General features: G+C 41.4%; 3 protein-coding genes across 5 annotated transcripts; 1 reads left to right on the top strand and 2 right to left on the bottom strand.

Annotated features, from left to right (window-relative positions):
- Positions 1 to 2,867: 2,867 nt before the first annotated feature.
- bub1bb (BUB1 mitotic checkpoint serine/threonine kinase Bb) lies at positions 2,868 to 5,188 on the bottom strand. Its single transcript, XM_085343364.1, has 8 exons — positions 5,046 to 5,188; positions 4,873 to 4,932; positions 4,641 to 4,785; positions 4,358 to 4,554; positions 4,105 to 4,268; positions 3,819 to 4,006; positions 3,634 to 3,734; positions 2,868 to 3,150 (listed from the first exon to the last, which is right to left on the bottom strand). The coding sequence occupies exons 1-8, from the start codon at positions 5,186 to 5,188 to the stop codon at positions 2,868 to 2,870; spliced, it is 1,281 nt and encodes a 426-aa protein (XP_085199490.1).
- A 1,998-nt stretch (positions 5,189 to 7,186) lies between these two features.
- On the top strand, positions 7,187 to 11,407 carry zfyve19 (zinc finger, FYVE domain containing 19). Of its 3 annotated transcripts, XM_085379239.1 has the most exons (12): positions 7,187 to 7,387; positions 7,474 to 7,595; positions 7,694 to 7,747; positions 7,837 to 7,988; positions 8,097 to 8,239; positions 8,394 to 8,502; positions 8,632 to 8,850; positions 9,010 to 9,086; positions 9,257 to 9,358; positions 9,445 to 9,608; positions 9,843 to 9,940; positions 10,458 to 10,509. In XM_085379239.1, exons 1-11 carry the CDS (start codon positions 7,334 to 7,336, stop codon positions 9,919 to 9,921), a joined length of 1,275 nt encoding a protein of 424 aa, XP_085235365.1. In that variant the 5' UTR covers positions 7,187 to 7,333; the 3' UTR covers positions 9,922 to 9,940; positions 10,458 to 10,509. The 3 variants fall into 3 exon arrangements, with proteins under 3 accessions (XP_085235365.1, XP_085235366.1, XP_085235364.1); XM_085379240.1 differs by lacking the exon at positions 9,843 to 9,940 and having other exon boundaries at positions 10,458 to 11,407; XM_085379238.1 differs by having other exon boundaries at positions 9,843 to 10,525.
- Positions 11,408 to 11,833: 426 nt separating this feature from the next.
- ppp1r14d (protein phosphatase 1 regulatory inhibitor subunit 14D) lies at positions 11,834 to 18,016 on the bottom strand. The gene is made up of 4 exons (XM_085379241.1): positions 17,834 to 18,016; positions 12,409 to 12,489; positions 12,003 to 12,035; positions 11,834 to 11,902 (listed from the first exon to the last, which is right to left on the bottom strand). The coding sequence occupies exons 1-4, from the start codon at positions 18,011 to 18,013 to the stop codon at positions 11,834 to 11,836; spliced, it is 363 nt and encodes a 120-aa protein (XP_085235367.1). The 5' UTR covers positions 18,014 to 18,016.
- Positions 18,017 to 21,060: the final 3,044 nt, after the last annotated feature.

Below are 21,060 nucleotides of genomic sequence, written 5' to 3'. Positions count from 1 at the left end.
TAAAAGGAGAGACTAGGAGATGTTATAAAAGAAATTATTTTTACATGTCATCCTCACTCCTCACCCGGCACTCCTCTCGGATAAATAGCGTAAAAGTAGCTTGTGATGTAAAACAGATTTTACAATGACAATACTGGTCTTAAACCACAGCGTCATTAAAGTGAAAGCCCCAGAGCTGCATAAGTAAGACAACTTTAACTCCTTGCATTTCAATTCATTCTATTGTTTAGCATGAATATGTAGGAATTACACAGCAGGCTACCGGGGCTCAGAGTACTAAGCTAAAGCAAATGTAATTTTTCATTTAGAAAAAAATATCCACTGACTTTTTCAGATGACCTAGAAATCCATTTTTAAATCTGTATGATTAAGACAGGCACTGCAGAAATCTAGACAAAGCCCGTGGCATTAACCTGCCAGCTAATGAGCAGTTAGGTAACCAAACAAATGTGCATGGTATAGTAAGTCACAGTTCTGACTTACTAAGTGGAAACAGTGAGATAAGTCAAACATGATCAGAGAAAAACCTAAAAAAAATACCACTAACTCATGATTATAAGATAATAAGCTGTCATTTTCATGGGTGTAATTACATGTAATTACATAACATTAAGCCAAATTTGAGATATATAAGTATATATCAAGCAGTGGCCTCGGGAGAACTGATAGGATCGAAGCGAAAGTGGTAAAAATACTGAGTCATCGGTTAGTATATTAACACGCTGGGGTTGCTGTCTGAATTACATAACCATGAGTCAAAATTACAGAATGAAATCATTGTAGATCTAAATCAGGAAATAATCTTCATAGTTTAAGTCATGAGCTATAGTTTCCTTTTCTGAAAGCGTATGAAATTCCACAACCAGAATGATTGGAGGGGGGAAAAGGGGCTGATGATTTTGGTGCTGCATGTTTGCAAGCTGTTGTGTCTGTGTGCAAGCCTGATGGAAGTTCACCTCAGTCCTTCTCACTGGGCAAAACCTCTACTAGTGACTTAAAGTGAGCCTAGGTAATGGACAGAAAGCTTTCTGGTAACTGGTGCATGCAAACACAAACCAAAGGCTACAAATAGGTAAAGACTACATGGCACTTGAGTGTTCTTGTCCATCGCAGTAAGAGGACAAAAGCTTTTCTTCTCCGAGGGCCTGCCTACAGAGCATTACGGTAGATGGCCTCCTCGTACCAGCTCTCCAGTGCAGTGCAGAGAGCTATGGATTTTCTGTCGGGAGTCGCTGGCTGGGACGAGCTTTTAATAAGTCATGCCAACCGGCGAGCCATAGAGGATGCATTATGGTGCAGTTATGCCGTTATTATGATGGGAGCGCATCATGTTGCCCATCACTTATCGCTGAATTTCAGCTGCTCCCAGCGCTGAGCCACAATTTAAAGTAGACAGTATGGGAACTCACCACTAGAGAGGATCTTGGCCGGCAGTGTCATATTTCCAGTGTGAAGTGTGCTCCTCCAGTGATCCACTTGCATGTAAAACTAACACTGCTTTGAGCCACGGTTCATCAGGCTTCCTGGGGATAACCACAGCCTGATCTGCTCACAGCTGCAAGTGGTTGATTTCACTTGCTAATGAGCCAGCTACCTATCTTGCAGCCATTCATCAAAGTCTGCCCAGCAAGTTGACTGTGTAAAGTGGACCCTGTCATCACAGTAGATTAAAAGTTTAAGCATACTTTCAATGCTTTTTGGGATTGGGGTAAACACTTCCTGAATAATGTCATTAGACATTTCCAAGGAATTTTCATCTGATGCCCCCACCAGCATCAGATTACAGTCAGCACTAAACTGTTCTCGTGTCCTGTTAGTAATTAAGCAAACACCATTACCTGGAGTGCAATCTATGCTTCCCCTTGCATGCCCCCTGCTGACAGTGCATTACTGCAACCCCCTTTGGTTTCTAAAAGAGAAATTAACAACTACCAGTAATTGGTTTGGTTATTGTAGCAAGTTTATTGGACATCAATGTTACATGGCCTGAAAGATGCATGTACTCAGACTGAGGCATGAAGCCCAGCTGAAGTGTCTCACTGAAACCCGTTTGTGACTGTGTTGGATTAGAGTAGAAAAATCTGCTCAAGAAATACTGAGCAAGATAAAAACAAAAACAGCACGCATAAAAAAAAACACTGCTTAAGAACACTGGACGCAATCGGGAGTGAAAAGGAACGAATTTGAGTAGTACACAGCAAAATCTCCAGTGTTAAATTAACACTGGAGAGTGTCTATATGGGTCCACACCTCTGAGTGTTAAATACAACACTGTTGAGTGTTAAATTAACACTGGAGAGTGTTATATGTTTAAAAGTAACCTAATTCATTTTGAAGATTAACAAAGACTAACACTGAGCAGTGCTGATTTTCTAACACTGGAAAATAACTCAAAATGTTAGAAATATTCCAGTGTTAGAAAATCAGCACTGCTCAGTGTTAGTCTTTGTTAATCTGCAAAACTGACTAGGTTACTTTTAAACATATAACACTGTCAAAAGTGTTAATTTAACACTCAACAGTGTTGTATTTAACACTCAGAGGTGTGGACCCATATAGACACTATCAACATGTATTTACATCTATGTTTTTTCTCACGCTAGTAGCATTTTTACTAGATTACATTACACTGTACAGGGGTTCCCATTATTTGGTCCAACCACTGTATTTGCATGAATCCAATACACCTTTTAGTGTCTTCAGCTCCCAGGGTATCCCCCTCAAAAAGCTTTTTTGTTTGTTTATAAAGCCTTCTGAGTAACTGGAAATCTATGACGATATTTACATCTGGGTGATGAACAGTCACTACATGATCTAGTCAAAAATGGTAAAAACTCAGAAAAGGAACTAAATCCCATTTGGAAGCATCAGTTTGCAGCACCAGCTGCAGCTTCATCCTTCTGCCCTTCCTCTGATTCTTGCGCCGTCTTTTTGAAGAACCGTTCAGCTCGTAGCTCCTCAAAGCAGAACTCAGCAGCACCATTTAGCAGCAGCTCTTTACAGTACATGCTCTGCTCCTGTTGTTTTCCCGATTCTGCCTCCTTCTGCTGCTGCTGATGGTCCTGCAGCCTTTTGAGAGGAGTCTCATCTCTGCCCGGCTTACGCGCTGACAAAACTGTGTTAACTGCTGGGTTGATCTTACATGGAGTCCTGAGGGAGGGACAGAACAATCCACTTACATTCAGCTTAGGAAGACACTAATCAACATGTGATGTGAATATAATATTTAGCAGATAAAGCAATGACATAAAATGTCAGATAAAAACTGGACCTTTTTCTGAGATATGCTACTAAAAATGTGAAGAATACTGGAAATACTTTTCCCCTCAACTGCAAGTATATATGGTAGTCTATTCATGTCTGTAGGTGCAATCAGCCTCCAGAAAACTGCACCCAGACTGAACAAGCTAATGATTTGATAACTGAGATGACGGAGGATTTTTTTAAAAATTCATTTATTTGGGCTTTTCAATTAAATGTGCGTATACAGCCACAGATCTTGGTACTCAGGCATTTCTGTTGAACCTTTAATGCTCCTGCCTGTTGTCTCTTTGTCTGTTCCCCCCTGGTCAAAATAATGGGTAAAATTAAAAATGAATGAATAAAAAAATGAAGGTTTTTATAGTAACTCACATTGTAGGAGGCTGATCCGACTCCTCCACAAACGGTTGGAAAGTGAGTTTGGGAGGCGGTGGCGCCATAACAGTATGTCCAAATTTGGACTTTTGGGGCATCTATGACGACATAAAAAGAAAGTTATGAATCAACTTTGCATAATGGCTTTCAACACACACAACAATGAGCCTGTTCTCCCATACCTTCACATCACACCATCGCTCAGGCTTCTGCTCATTCTCCTTCGCCCTAGATGTGGGAGGAGCCACCCAAGCTTCCAATCTAGGCTCCGATGGGCCTGCGCTCTGAGCCTTATTCTCGTCAAAGATGACCAACCGACTGTTACTGCCAAGAACAGGGGTGCCTTGTGACGTCAGGCCACCGGGAATACCTGAATACAAACTCATTATGTTTTTCCCAGTCTTAAAGTACTGTTATCATCAATTTAGTATTTTGAAACACATTTTATTTGTATATTCATGTGCTTACTTCTGATTCCGGCCCCTGTTCTGTTGATGGGGGCGACAGCCTTTTTCTTCCCTCTGTGTTTCAGATCAGCTAGAGAAACTCTCTCGAGTTGCTTAGGCTCATCATCACTGTCTTCCTCCTCCACATTCATCATCACCTGCCGGGAAACGCGTGCCTGCAGTGCCCTGCGAATATAAATACAGAAAAATGTGATCACTGTAACAACATAACAGAGATGTTCACTTATCAGAAACTATACTGGATGCCTCCATACTTGTGAAACTGTAGGAGTTTATCATGTGGGTCAGCACTCTTTCTGAACCCCTCTTGGTAGACCAAGTCTGCTTTGCGGAAATTGCCCTGATCCTCATACTCCTCTGACCAAGCAATGTAGAGGGAAGCTTGTGTTACTCCAATTCCCTGTGCTTGCATGTATCTGTAAATTTCCAAAGGCTCTTGGCAGTTCTTCACCTGGTGACATGTAATGAAAAGTTATAAATGCAGCATTAGTTTGTCAAAGTAACAGAAATAGTCAGAGGTTATGCTTTTGCACTCACAAATTTGATCCAGAGGTCAACATAGCGGGGGTCATTGTGATAATGTTTCTCCTCTGTAAATCTGGTCACGACCCGTTCCAGCAGTGTGGTGAGGTTGCTCTCTTTTCCACCCTGGGGGAAGGTTTGTTCTGTCCACTTAATATACCTGGAAAAATAAAACCGTGTTAGGATTACAGGGAAATTTAAGAGCAATGTTTATGAGCACACTTGGCTATTGACATATTTCCCTTACCGATCCCAAACACTAAGTGGATCATCGCCCTCGTATGTGCGCAACTCGGACTCAAATGCCCTGCAGAAATAAATATACACAAGGTCTTTTTTCATCATATAAAAAAATGCATGGACAAAATGTACAACAGAAATCTCTGTCACCTAATTTAAGTTTAAAATAGCCATCCATACTGTCGCTGCTGGTTGATTGCAGAGGTGGGTCCATCTTGTTGTTGACTCAGCGCCTGATGTAAGGCCGATATGGCTCTTCCCCGCCTCAAAGGCTGGATGTTTTCTTTGCTGAGCTCCCATTCCACATCTCCTCCTTCTGCCATTTCTGAGACTAGATACATACAGCAGGAGAATTAATTACTTGATATTTATCCCCGGCTGAATTTGTAATTAAAAATTAACCAGAACCCCAGAAAAAAAAAGAAGCTGCATGACAGTTTTAAATGGATTTGTTATTTGTTATTGAGTGAAATAAGTACTTGATCCCCTACAAACAGCCAGAAATCTGGCTCCCACTGATTGGCAAATTAAAAAAAAAAAATCAATCAATTACAGATACCCTTATCTCAACTTGTTATGTGTATAAAGCACACGTGCCCACAGAATCAGTCCTGGATCAAAACCATTATTTCGCCCTCTGTATACACATTTAATTCAGTTGCTTGGAGTTTTTAAGTTGTCCTATTTTTAAATTTCTGATCTGTAATCTAACTTCAATAAGAAATCACCTTATAGGCAAATCAATAGAACAATAAAAATTAAACGTAACCCTTTAATGCCTCATATTTGACACAAGAATTTTTGAGACTACTACATCATCAGTGTGTCCCCCCCACAAACAAACAAAACGGCCCAGAGATGTGAAATTTATATTCTAGATTGTTGGTCAGAAAGACACCATACTGTCACAAAATGAATAACGGAATCATTTTGAAGTTGTATAATGGTTTTAAAGGAAGATTTTCTGAGGTGACCTTCATAGTTTTATCTATGCTTTAAAAATTTACCACAATCCTGTTGTTTCTCATTTTTACCCAAGTTTGACTGGATAAGTCTTGACTCAGATCATAACTTGAGGGCTGTGCTGGGTGTGCCACTACATCATCCTTTTTATAACTCAAAAATGTTGCTAGAATGCAACCTTTTATCTTGGTGACCCTGACAAACCAATTCTATATACATAGCAGGCAGGACTACTTTAAGGCTCTGCTATCTAATCTACCTAAAATCTACTTGAGTTGATTCAGATCTCTGCTGCCAGACTTCTTACTACGACCAAAAGGAGAGAGTACATCACACCTGTTGACTTTAAAATCCTTTTATTTAAATCCTCTAGCTGTTGCAAAATGCAAGACAAAACCTCTGGGGAGGTATCTTTTTCAGTGTTATGCTTCAAGCTGCTGGAACAGCCTGCCAGAGGACCTGGCTGTGTTGAAATCTTTAAACTTAACAGCCCCCTCCAAAGCCTGAGTGTGACTGAATATTCTTTACAGACAGCACTTGTTTTAATTTCATATAACTTCTTTGCTTTAAGTAATATGTAGTTTCATTCAGTTTTTATTTTATTTTTCACTGGTCAAGTCTGTTACTTTTTATTTCATTTGATGCACTTTTGTTGTAGTTGTATTTAATTTTAAATAACTTTTTTGATGTTCTGACTTTGTTATACACTAACGTGAAATGTGATATACACAAAGCTTGTTATTATCTCTGTATAGCCAAAAGTAATCTATTACTGTACTGACACTGTCATTATAATTGTTTATTTCGGGCTTAATTAGTTCTTTTGTGTGAGAACTAAATAGCATGATGTCCAGGAGGCATACTGAACAAGTTTCAGGACAACATGAGCTAACGATGCACTTCAACAACAACAACACATTTTAAATAATTATGTGGTAAACTTCCATCGTATTACAAACCGTGTGACACGTACACAAAATAATGTTTAGCTATCAACACTCTCCCTGCGTTCCTGTTAACGTTAGGAAGTGCATGTGTTTGGAGCTAACACACTAGCTAGCGAACGATAGCTTTAGTCTGACCAACTTTAGCGTTTTTTCCATCGACGACAAATTTACATAACTGAATTAAAATAGACTTTCTGCAAAATGTGCGTGTTCTATACCGCTTCCGAGCCTCCTTTATTTCTTTTCTAGGTGACAGCTCGAACTCCAACGTTGTCGCAGTAAAGCTGTTGAACGGTTGTGTCTGTATTTTGAACAAGAGCCGCCAGAGATTTAGCAGGACTCTGATTGGACGGAAAACCGGAAAATGCGTTTACATTACGTCATACCTCCTCTTCCGCGTTGCTTCCTGTTTTGAATGAACACCTGAAAATAGTTGCTAGTAGCTAGCTGCCAAATTAATGCTCACGACTGAGTGTGTTTTCTTAGACATTTTAACGCACTGTAGCTGTATCGATAGCATTAACATCCCCCTACCCATGAGCCTCTGCATGTGTCGATATGGACAGTCGATGTTATTGTTGTGCATCCAAGTTTAGCCTCTTCAAGAAGGAGGTGAGTATTTCACGGCTAATGCTAACCACATAGACATACATAGAGGTACATTTTGAATAAAGTGATCTATTTACTGTTCGTCATAGCTGGGCTGTAAGAACTGCGGCCGTTCCTTCTGCTCCAGCTGCTTGACTTTCAGTGCTGTGGTGCCTCGCTGTGGCAACACCCAGCAGAAGGTCTGTAAACAGTGCCATGGTAATCTGACCAGGTAACGCTCAAACCCTGCAAGGAAGAAAAAAACCCCCCTAAAAGTAGTTTTGTTTGGACTTTGGAGCTTCTCTCTCATTTTAATTTCTTTCTTTTTAGTGGGCCATCTTCAACCAGTGCTGGCAGATGGTCTCCTCCAGAAAACTATAAAAAGTCAGTGTATACGATCAAATAAGGGAATAACTTAAACTTTGGCAGCACAGCGGTTTCATAACATCTAAAGTACACGTGTCTTCCATTAGACGGGTCGCTGCACTTGAGGCCAAACAGCAAGGACAGCCAACACAGCCTGTGAGGACCAGCAAAGCAGGACATCCACCAACCAGCGGCCTGAGCAAAGAAGATCAGGCAATTGCTGAAAGGCTTCAAAAGCTCAAGGAGGACACAGCACCTAGTAATAAGATTTTTAGCAGCTCTCATTTTTATTTAATCCAGCAAGTGCAGTAATATTATAATATTTTCCAAAACAAGGTAAGGAGTAAGCTTTTTGCCTTCTCTTCAGGGTCTGTCCCCTCTGACAAAGAGCTCGAGTCCCGACTTGCTGCTCTGAAAGCTCCCAGCAAGCCAGTACCTTCTGCACAGGAGATGGAGGACCGTCTGGCCACTCTGCGGGGTCTCCCTCCACCATCTCAAGCTCCTCGACCTGTGAGCTGAATCTCTTCCTGCTTGTTTGTAACATCTTAGGCCTTACAGTACAGCTCAGTAGCTCAATAGCTTCAAATATTTATTTAGAGGGAACTCAATACTAAACAGTGTCCCTTAACTCCAAGTATATATGCTTGTCTATTCATGTCTGTAGGTGCATCAGCCTCCAGAAAACCGGACCCAGACTGAACAAGCCAATGATTTGATAAGTCAGATGACAGACGAAGTTGCAATTGACAACCAACAATCAAATCCTGAATGCAGTAAGATATTGCATTTCTCCCTGATTTTACCTGCCTTAAACCAATAAGTAATGAGTCAGTCATAACATTCATTCTTATATCGTAAAATTAATAAACAGGTACTGAACAACACTGTTATTAAATCTGAAGGTGTAGATGGCCGCATGAATGATCTCAATAAAGGTGAGGCAGGTACATTGGATGAGAATTTGGAAGAGAACCAGGATGCAGCCAAGCAGCTGGAGGCTGAGAAAGCCCATCTGCTCGAGGAAGCTATGGAGGAGCTGAGGAAAGAAAGTCACTCTCAAGATCAGATCCTGCACATGGCAAAGAGGCTGGCACAGCTGAAGGGGCAGGACCCGGACAAAGGTGAGTTATTCGAGCACCATTCACCTCACCTTATCTGTTATCCACGCACTAGTGTGTCATAAAATATGATAAGGACGTGCGTTGTAAATGCAGTTTCCATGACAGAAGTCCTAGCATGCTAGTGTATCATGCCCCATTTTCATTGTGATTCATTTATAGTTACTATGGAGGACTTCCAGCAACCTGACAGTGAAGAGGAGACTGAAGAAGAAGCTGTTATGAGAGTGTTAAAACAGGTGTGGCAAAAATAACCACGAGATGATAATGAACTATAAATAATTTGTTTCTGCGTACATCTTACACCCCTAAAGGTGCAAGTGAACTAATTCAGACCAGTGTGCCTAGCCACAAGGGGCTGCTATTTTGCCAGTTTAATCACTTCTTATTTTTTCTTGTATGCTTTCAGCTCTCAGAAGAAGCTACACTAGATGAAGCCAGTGGCTACAACATACCTTTAGAACAGAGTGGGCCAAGGAATAGGGAAAATAAAAAATCGTCCAAGAAACCGGTACAAAACCACGCTTGAATTATTTCTTTATTTTAAAGCTACGTGAGTGCATAAAATTTAAATCCCGATCTGATTTTATTTTAAAGGCTCCGCCTCCGGCACCTAAGAGCAGGAACCTACCTGCTGCCGATGCACATCAGCCGTCAGACAGTGACGAAGAAGAGCTTCCGTGGTGCTGCATCTGTAACCAAGATGCCAGCCTTCGATGTCACACCTGTGATGGAGATCTGTACTGCAACCGCTGCTTCAGGTAGTATGAAATGCATTAATTATAGAAAGAAAGAAAAAAAGCCTAACTTTAGACTCATGATAGACTTTTGCATGGAAGCCTTGACTGCACACAAAAAAACAAGATCTCTGTGATTTGGAATGCATACCATGACCCAGATAAATTGCAGGCAAGCTGCTGCCCTACTGTTAAGCAGCATGAATATAAAGTATTTAGTCTGATGAATTATCAATCCATGCTTCATTATGTCCCCAGGGAAGGCCATGATAAATATGATAGGAAGGAGCATCGCACCACTAACTACACTGCGCCAAAGAAGAAGAGGGAGACATGATAGTGAAGCTAAGCTGCAGGTGATTGGTAGAGTTAGGCCAGCCATCACACTTAGACTTGTTCATTAGCCTTAAGTGACTTACTATTGTTAGAAAACAGTCTCTCTAATCATCTAAAACAAGCCACAAACCATCAGAACTCCTCAACATATTTTATTCAGTAAATGCTAAGGCTGAACTAATTGAATGAAGCATAATAAGAAACCACTGGTAATATTTCTTGCAAAGCACGGGTTAGATAAGGACCATAAACACAATGTAAATGCATTATAATATGTATAATATCTTAAATATAGTTTATTTTTTGTGGAATGTATAAAAATAGACGTATGTAATATTTGTGAAGGTATTGCAGCAAACCTGCACGGCCGCTTCACATAGGAATCCCAAAAATTCATATGGTTGATCTGAATAAGAAGTATTGGGTTTATTTTTATTGTGACTTGTCCTACTTCCTAATGGCAACAAAGGCTTATTTAAAGTGCTCTTTTGCACTTGTCATCATATGATGATTTCCAAGTTTTTATAACCCATACAGAAAGCAGACACGTCGTGAGCTCATCTGGGATGATGTACAATCCCAGACTGCTGTCAGCTCTGCACCGAAGAAGCACAGAGGAGTCAGTATAAAAGGATTACTAAGGGCTTTGTTTTCTTTTGGCAGTCACTGCAGTCGCTCTTGTAATCTGTGTTCGGCTGGGTGTGTAATTTCGTTATAAATAAAGGATAAGTGTTAGCAACTATGTCACGTCGTTGAGAGCATGCAGCATACCTTAGTCTTAATTTAAACATTAAAGCCTTATTTTTTTTCCTTTTTAGATCCAACGTATTATTACTTGATAAAAATATCTCAGTCTGTCAGGCCTTGTAAGGAGTGCAGTTCTTATAGTATACATGCCTTTGTCAGAGAAGTTGAGGAGAACCATATAAATTTCTATAGTGGAGACCTCACCCGAAAGACCCTCTGTGTTTGACAGAGAGAGGGCCAGAGTGCAGGCTCATCAGCGTGCATTACTGTCTGGCTGAGGAGAAACCATAATTACACTCTTCTCTTGGGGTTTGCTCCATTAAGGTTCATATGGAAAGTGTTACTGTGCCTTTTCTGGCCGTGTCATACACATACCCCAGACGGGAAATGGACGAGGATAATGGATGCATACTTAATGGAACATCTTGTTGCTGATCTCCGTGTGTTTACACCTACTCTTGACATGTCAAAGTTTCCTTTGTTTCCATCAATCTGTTGAAAATGCCTGAAAACACTACTTTATGTTTTGGGAATAAAATGCTGACTGCCGTTCTGTAGGAAAGTTGTCTGTAGACTGTAGGGCAAAATCATTATCTGTGTTTCTGAGCAGTTATGAGCTCAGGGTAGTTTAACTGGTACTGTAAACCAATTAGTGTAATGTACACGCCACTATTTATTTGAATGAGTGGAAATGATAATACCTGATGAAGCATATTGATGTATCACTTTGTTAAAAATCAGATGTGAGCATTGTCTTGAAAATGTTGAAATGTTTTTATTTTCTTTTTTTACATTTTGACAACACTGTTATCTGAACAAAAATATTTATGTACATAAATAAGCAACTAAAAATGTACAGTCATACACAAGAAACAGTCCGTCTGAGTAATAGTCAGTACAGCTTGTATCACGTGTACGTTATTGGTATGGTATTGGGAAACAAAATGTTGAAGCAGTCTATAAATGAATTTGAAATAACATTAAAAAAAAATCAATTCAAAGCCCCTCAGCTCTGGTGTTACATTGATGATGACCCAGCAGGAGGAGGCAGGGGGCAGGAATATAGTCCCTCTGATCCACACCTACAGGCATCCAAATGGTTAATGCGTGGGGGGACGGGAAGATGAGCGGCTCCACATTGTCTCCATTCTTAATTTGACCTACAATTATTTCTTCAGTGGACCTGACATTTTACGTAGACCCTTTATCCTGTAGAGCAGCCCGTTGATAAAATCCTGTGGAGAAGATGGGGAAATTTTATTTAATTTTTTATGTAACTTTAAAACAATAAGTAGACTTATTATTTCAGTCCTCTTTTCTAAGTTTTTGTCTCACCTCTTTTGGCTTCCCGCATTCTTGCAACAACTCCTAGTGAACAAACAGAAAGAGGTATACACTTCTCCATTGTTTTTTCTTTGAATACATTGCACAACAGGATTTCATTATGAGTCAGTTTCTTCTTAAGGACAACCAAATACAAATATGTACATTAGTGCTGACAGCGAGGGGCTTCACTGCCGTGCTGCCCTCACATGGGGCGATCCGGAGATTTGCCGCGTTAATGCTGTTATGGCGCTAACGTCATTTTAACGAGATTAACGCTGACAGCACTAATATACATATGTAATTTAGGGGAACTAGTTGCAGATACACTCAACAATAATAAATGACTGACAAGTCATTAACAAGCAATTGGGATGTTTAATCAGATCAGTATTTAGGCTATTCTACAGAATCCTACCTCCAGCCGGGTTCTTTGCCCCTCATCCGACAGCTCCAGGAGCTCGTCTATGTCGATTTCTAACTCTGGGATCTCTTCTTCCTGTGAGAGTGGAGAGGAATAAAAGTTAAAGACCATATTCATTGAGACTTGTGTTTCTGCATGCCTCACAAACTCCTACAAATTGGATTGTATAATGTGGGCTTCTTGGCTTCTTATCCCTCCTCATCTTTCCAGCCAACTAAGCGTAGTCATTCAGACAGAAGACTAAGGCTTACGTTTTCAGTTCAATTCCATTTTAGTTATATAGCACCAAATAACAACGAAAATCGCATCAAGGCACTTTAGAGAGAAAACCAATCAGATATTCCAACCCGACGAGCAAGCACTTGGTGACAGTGGGAAAGAAAAACTCCCTTTTTACAGGAAGAAACCTCTGGCAGAACCAGGCTCAGGGATGGGCAGCCATCTGACGACTGGTTGGGGGTGAGGGGAGGAACATGGGACAAATTTATTAGTTATGTTGGTGTGGGTTTACTGTAGAGGATAAAAAATTGATTGACTTGATGGGAAAAGCTGCAGTGGGCTGATGGATGAAGACAGAAAGGCTGTATGAGGATTCAGGATTCAGATTTTATGGATGGTTCAGCCAGCTGGCATTCCCAGCTCCGCCACTTTTTTTTACATATTAATCTCTGATGCACGTCACATGTTTTTAATACTGCACACCTGGAAAACAAAAAACAACACAAACCCACGAGCACTCCCAACTGCAATGTAACGACCTATAGATTGCATCATTTTTAAAGATTAGCAGCAATTATATGTGAAGACTGTAAAACATAGCACTCTCCACTCTCAAGGCCAAATATAGCAAAGCAATCACTTCATGTAACAAGCTCTGAACACCTTTCAGGGAGAATGAGGAGTGCTCACTGGAGGAACTCGAAGATATCTGGAGTCAGCAGGTGCATGCTCATATTTGACGAGTGTGGTCTCTTTTTTTATTAGGAGGAATATTTTCTGGTTTGGGAGCTTTCATGACATGAAAGGACGGGGCTCACACAGCTTTCTAGATGTGGAGAGAGAGCTAATCAATGCGGAAGTGCTGAGTGGCAGAATAGATGGGCCCCCGTGCCTGCCTCTAATTGATACACACTGCCAATTTGGACCCTGTGTAATTCTGCTGATGTCTGCAGGATAAATGCAGTGCCGAAGGTTTTTTTTATTATTATTATTATATCTAAGCTGTGCATTTATGGACTTTGCTTTACCAACTGTACTGCGGTTGGTCTTTTTGTACTTGACCTGGTTCAAAAGTGCTGATAGTGTAATCCTGAAAAACTTCAACAAAGCATCTTAATGACTAAAAGAAAAAAAAGCAGTGAATACGTTTATTATTGTACTTGTATTTATTAAAATGGATTGGGGTTTGGGGTTTTGTAGAATTGTGTTCAGTATGCATTCCAAACAGTGCTAAGATTACCTATGACATGACTGAAGAGGTTTAATTTTCACCATTTGGAGCCATTCAGTGGCTCTACTATAATTGTATGAGAATAGAAATGTGTATAAGTATACTTCATGTCCAGTGAAAAGGAAACCTCTCTAATGTACTTATACTGCTCTTAAACTTCCTCAGTCTGCCTCTGAAAGTGAGGCAATGCAGAGCACTGCTGAATATCAATGAGCGACGGCTTCCTCTTGCTGGGAGGAACACATGCGTTTATCACGAAGACTCACAATCTGATCCTCATTCTAACTTCCCAGTATTTCTCGCCGGGATTTACCTTCATTGTGAGAGGGAAAGGGCCTTTTAATGAGGCCTCTGGGTGGAAACCATCTCAGCAGCACTTTTTGAAGTTAAAAAGCAATATACTAAAGCTAAAACCAATGTTGGCACTAATGCTGAAATTCATGAATATCAAAGTGGCTCTCAGAGGACTGAAGCTTCAGATGGTAGTAGTGCAAATATGTTGCGAAGATAAGACGACTTCCACCGGAATTTTACAATTTTTACATTTCACCATTATCGGGAGTTGACCTAAAACTCTCTCAACAAGCACTCCTGAGCTGCAGTGATGGGAAACTGTCCACATATAGAACAGTAGCTACTATGTGCAGAGTGTTTGCCATTAGCTTTGCCTTAGGATGTGATATTCTCACTGCTTAAATCAAGAGAGGGTGTCTGAGCCAATAAAATTGTTGTGTAATATGTTGACATTTGATATCCCAAGGGAATAATGACTTTGGTGACCTTTGACCTGTTAACTGAGCAATCAATATCACTCCTTGACATTTATTAAGTACCAGACAGGAAATTCAAGCTATGTCTGATTTTTTATTCAGCTTCAATTTGGATATTTACTGATATTAAGAAGAGCATTACCACTTTTGCATAGCTCTAATAATCAGCTGGTGAATAATAAGCAAACTAAACTTTGCTTATTGCTGTGACCACTGAACACTTAGATTTGATGATGCTGTATTATTCTTTGCTAAGCAGCAGCAGGGATTAGACAGGAAGGGTTTGCTATTTTCACTAACACTTCACTATTGTGGGCATGAGCAGCTAACAACACGACAGCTTTTTCTTTTTTTTCTTTTTTTATTATTATAACAGGTTTAGTTGAACTTCCTGTAATTTCATAACACAGTCAGTAACACGGTTCACTAGCCTTTCCTTATAACAAGATATTAACATTAACATCAAACGCTCATCATGGTGTTTATTATTACACAGGAAGCCATGCCCAGGAAAACGTGTCTTGTTTCGAGAAGATGCCGGCACATGTTAACTTATCATCCCCTTCCCTTTTCCTGCCAGAAGCACGAGCTGTCCACATCTCAAAATATTCATTAACTTCAGCAAGTGAGTCACGGCAGAGTTGCAAGAGAAAAAAGGGAGCCTTATCCTGTTGTCTAATTACATACAAATCTGAGCAATTTTTTAAACAAGAATCAGCTGAACTTCATAGGATTCATCCCAGTCTGCATAAAGTCTCAAACAAATTACTGTCTCTCAGTGGAAATTTCTGCAGTTTGCACATTTAAAAAAACAAGTTTTCACTAAAGAAGACTGACACTCAGTGGGGAAAATAGAAGTGTCTGTCTAAATCGAAGCATGCAGACTGAGAGGTTGCGTTGCCTATTTTAGAATTCTTTACTTAGTATATAGTTTGAAAGGTGTGAACTCTGCAAACGGAAGCCGCCACACTGAGGCAGTGCTTTCTATGAATTAGAGATGTGTCTAAATAATTCAGGCGGTGACACAGGGGACTGACGGTAAATGCTTCCACGCGGAAGACTCAGAGAACCAACAAAGGAACCTTCCCCTGAGCCCATGCAAAATTCATTACACTGGCCTGTGCACGTGGACAAGAGCAAATAATCCCACATGAGGACCTGATGCAAATATTCAGGCTATCCAAAGTGGAAAGTTGAGCCTTAATTTCCATATGTAAAGAATGTAGGTTTGTCTTAAGGAAATTGTAAAGACAAAGTACTTGAAGTCAGTGGTAGCAGGTATTATTGTAAACCCATCAAAGAAATGCATTGTGTTATTGCTCTGTTGTCAGTTATACCGAGAATCCGTCCATCCTGCGGCAGGGCGAACATCTGCTATCTGTGCTGTACATGTGCTGCACAATTACACTTATGTTAGATCACGTTAGAACCAGAACGAAAAAGCAGAAGTACTAAAATAATTGTATGTTTCTGGGACAAGATCAAAAGAGTAGACAGAGACAAGACTTTGGATCTGTTTTTGTCTACGTGTCCCAGTTTCAACTAATGTGATTTATTCTGCCCTCAGCATCGCAAGCATATTAACATATATTACCAAGAGGCTCACAAAACAAGTATCCTGAGGAGGAAAACACTTAAGTACCCTGAGTTGTGACTCAAATGGTTTAACTTTAAGGCAGCCAGGCTTAACCCTGGTTTAGATAAAGACGTTATCTAATCATGTTCAGATTTTCTCCACAGAACTTCCCTGTCCGCAGGCAGCCATAGATCTGCCCACCTGCTCGTGCTCTGCAGTGTTACTATATTCAATTCAATTACAATTCAATTTTTTTTATGTAGCACCAAATCACAACAGCAGTCACTTTAAGGGGCTTTATATTGTAAGGTAAAGGTAACGACCACCTTTGAGCTAATGAGGAAGAAATCTCCAGCAAAACCAGACTCAGAAAGACACAGCCAGGACAGGACAAAATGTGTATAAACACAAATAAAGAGTGAAGAAGAAACACTCACAGTGTAACTAACAGAGGATTCAGAGTCATCAGATTCAGCCCTAACTATTATGCATTGCTTTATGCAACATGAAAAGGGTTTATTGATCATGTAAAGGGATGCCAGGCAGAGAGGTGGCTCTAGACCATCTTAAAGTGAGGAGAGCCTCCGTGTGGTTTGAGAGAAACGAGAAACACTTTGTCTCTGAGTTCTCCGGCACGAAACTGAGGCTGCGTTGTCATCTGATCCACGTCGTCACTGGAAAGCTCGCCCTCCTTTAACAGGCACCCTTAATTCCAACGTGCCACACCGCCTCGTGTAGGCGACGAGACATCTGTTGCCATGGTTTCCCCTTAGTGAACGCCAAGCAAATCAATATGGAGCCTATGACATAATTGGATTGCATCCCACCGTGCAGGAGGGAAGATATGAAGGATGTTGTTGTTGGTAGAGTCCTCGCTGTATTAAAACGAAGCCGTCTTCAGAGCATGGAATAAATTCGCTATGGAAGTAATAGTAATGCTTTTCCATGATGTAACTCTTTAACCATCACATGTCCTGTGGTAATACAGACTGCATATCTTTTGTTTTTTCCAATGCCTGCTGCATGTTAATTTCTATATCGAAACCATCATCGTTAATCATTTCCTTATATGTGAGCAATCAAACTATGTACTGTATTTTCGATTACATAGTTACTGAGTGACTGGGTGAATCTGTCACAAGACACGCAGACGTTGGATTGTGACATAATTGTTTTGGTGCACTGACTCACTGTTACTGTTGCTTGCCTCACTGTACAACTTTGTTATGTGCAAGGACATCATCTAAACGCCTCGTATCTTAATGTAGCCACATGGCGACCACGTATGCTTAAAGAGACCGAGGTGTGTAATTGTGGTCGTGCTTACTAGTCACGTCCCCTCTCTGCAAAATCATTCGATCTCTTAGTGCAGAAGACCACACAGCTGGCACCTCAGTCATTTTGATGACATGCGAGGGTTTCTGTACCAGAAAGAACAGCCGTGAAACACAGCTACTTTCCTACCACCCACTCCCCTATGAGGTTCTTGTCGTTTCTATTACAAGCACCCTTTTTGAGCGGCTCGGTGCCTCTCCCCTTACTTGCTCCCCTCTCCTCCTCTTTGGCCACCCCCGGCACAGCGTGCTTCTGAGTGAGTGTCTGTGTGAGCCAGCCCCGTCCTACCTCACAGTCAAACAGCAGGTGCAGCTGCCCGTCGATCCACTCCTCGATATCCAGCCTCTTCTGCAGGTCCTTGCGGTTGTATTTGACTGTCAGCTTGCCAAGTTTGCGGTGCGCCGGCTCCTCTGCTTTGTCTGTTGCCTGGAACATCACCCTGGACTGGGTGCTAGGGTCTGATGCCATGGCTGCCACGGCCTCAGGAGATCCGTGGAAACGCACCGAGCTGGAACACAGACAGACCTACAGGCACGCTGGACTTGCAGGCTCTGAATCCCCAGCTCTGTCTCTGCTTTTCTTTTAGTGATACGCTGCTCCCACACGTATCTCCTGTGTTTCCTGTTATCTTTGTGGAGCGCTCGTGCTCTCCCTTCTCCTTAGCACTGCCTCTGGTTCCCTGCTTGTCCTCACCCCCGACCCCCCTTCTCTCTCTCTCTCTCTCTCTCTCTCTCTGTCCCTCTCTAAAGCTCACTGTCTTGCTCTCCTTCTCTCCTCCTCTTGCAACACCCACTGGCTGCACTATCAGTAGAATGGTAATGAGATATGGCTCCGAGCTTGCCTCTGCATGTGTGTATGTGCACACACTTTACAGGGTGTGTGTTTGCGTTTTGCTCTCTTTGTCTGTCTTATATCAGGAAGGGGTGGGTGGGGAAAGGTGGTTGGGGGGAGGCAGTGGGCATAGGTCAATTACAGCAATAAAAAGAGGAGAATGGGTGAAAGGGCAACTGCCTTCAATCAAGTTAGGATAATAACTCTGGGTGAAAATATCCCAGCATATCCTTTTGCACTTTTGATCTTTCCCTTCTGATCATTGCACGTCTTGCCAATCCTGTCATTACTGGCACACCACTCGTGTTCTTTTTTATTGTTTCCCCCCTCAGTAAAAGTACCTTAAGTATTTATAAGTTGACAGACTCAAATGGGTTTGCCATCCTTGATGCTTCTTAAGTTCACAAACACTTCTAACTATAGCTGGGTCCCCCCCAACCTGACAGGTGATCCAGGGTTCCTCTAGTATGGTAGCTGCTTAGTCCTTTATAATGGGTATTATCAGGTGTGCGTTTAATAAGCCTTGAAGTCCAATTGGCATCCTCAGTTACGCACAGGTAAATAATGGATGACGCAGCGGCAGCAGCAGTGTTTATGACTCTTTAGAAGTCAAACGACAAAAGTCTGAAAGCATCAGTGTTTCCAAAGTCAAACAGCAGCACTCCACCCCACAGGTCAAAAAAATTCATAGTAGTGGACACCTATGCCAGATTATTACAGCTGAGACAAGAGAGGCAACAGGCTGCAGAGTTTCCACAGATCGTATTACGATATGAATAATGGGGTTCAGCTTTTTTGGCTTTTGGCAGGGACTATCCATCAGGCATGCCTGCAAGTGTTCACCCACTGATGCACCGTCTGTTACAAACACTGAATTATTGAGTGCCTCGAGCAGCTCACCTTTCCAAGCAAACAAATTCATCCATCCCATCTTATGGCTACTTGGTTCTGCTCTATTGGGTTGTCTAAAAAAAAGGCTAGGCCTTCTCACCTCAGGCCTATCAGGGTGACTCATTGTAGGTGACAGAAAAAGAAAGCAGGGCCAATAAATATGGTCTGCATTTGTATAGCGCTTTTCTAGTCCATAGGACCCCAAAGCGCTTTACACTACATTCAGTCATCCACCCATTCACACACACATTCACACACTGGCGATAGCAAGCTACATTGTAGCCACAGCTGCCCTGGGGCGCACTGACAGAGGCGAGGCTGCCGGACACTGGCGCCACCGGGCCCTCTGACCACCACCAGTATAGGCAAACATGGGGTCAGTATCTTGCCCAAGGACATTTGGCATGCAGCCAGGGTGCAGCCTGGGATCGAACCACCGACCTTCTGATTAGTGGCTGACCTGCTCTGCCACCTGAGCTACAGCCACCCAAATAAGCTTGACCTCAGCTCGTGTGACCCGTAGGGCTGAAGATGGGTCCTTTTAGGCAGCAGAGTTCACAGATAACCCCACTAACTTTGTTTTCTACAAGATAGTAATTTTCTGAGTGTTTTTGTCTTTCAACATTTCTAAACCAAATTATTTACATTGCATAATTTGATTATCAACTTCCTGTTGCTCCACACCTGGTTCATGCATTGCTTCCTGACTGGTCACATATTTTAATGAGTCACCAGCCTGAATCAGCTCAGTATTACTATGACAAAGAGAACTGGGGCTGCTGTGAATTTAAAAGATGGGTCCTTTTGTTTTGTTTTTTCATATTAGGGCTAGACGCATGTTTTGGTTTGTTTGTTTATTTTTTTACAGTAATTTTAGAAATAAACAATAAACTGCTCACCCAAGCCAGCTTGTTCAGCATTTGGTGGGGCCATACTGCCATCTTCTGGATTAAAGCTCATGAACATTTTAGGTCCGTGACAGTATAAAAAAAATAGGGTAAGTAATTAGACACTGAAAGAGGAGCTTCACAGCCACAGAGACTGTTCAGCTTTTTCCATTTTGGAAGAATTCCTAATTTGCATCTATGGTAAAGACATCAGTTTCAAAAAAAAAAAAAAAAAGGCTTGGAAATTGTGGTCAGCAGCTCACGTTTGATGTGCATTAGTGCAATATGTGAGGAGAAACAGAAGAGCAATCCTCCCCCTAGGTTGTCAGCAAAAACCTTTCAGTGACATTTACATAAAGGGAGATATTGTGTTGCAGTGCACAAACCCTATTACAATGTATTTAGTATTTTAGTATTTATTTATTTATTGTCATTGTCAAGAACAATGAAATTGCGTTTGGGGCTTCCATACAACCCAAAAAAAAGAAGAAAATAATAAATACCCCTTAAAACCCAAGTGTACATATTTAACCCAGTGTGACTCCAATGCAATAAGACAATCCTTAGCAATAATGATAAATGCACGTCTGTGGTACAAAAGCCACAGGCACTAGTCTAGAGATGCAGTGGGAAACGATATTAACCGATGAATCATTCCTCTCCATATTCTCACAACTGAGTGATTCATGTGTGGTGTAGGTAGGGCATGCTATCATCGTGTTATTTTGCGGGGAGAGGTGTTACTTCTACTTGTCTCCTCAGAGTGCATGGTCACTTCACTTTACAAAGTTCTCCCGATCACTTAAATCATGCGATTAAACGTTTCTATCCTGATGGCAGTGGTTTCTTCAGAGGTGGCAGTTCCCCCCATCAGGCAGAGGAGGTCACTAAATGGTTTTCATGAGT

This window comes from Diplotaxodon limnothrissa, linkage group LG19 (genome assembly GCF_057381915.1).
Source record: "Diplotaxodon limnothrissa isolate DT_005_m linkage group LG19, D_limnothrissa_male_GT1.1, whole genome shotgun sequence".
Lineage (NCBI taxonomy): Eukaryota > Metazoa > Chordata > Actinopteri > Cichliformes > Cichlidae > Diplotaxodon > Diplotaxodon limnothrissa.
This window is presented reverse-complemented; position numbering and strand designations above follow the sequence as displayed.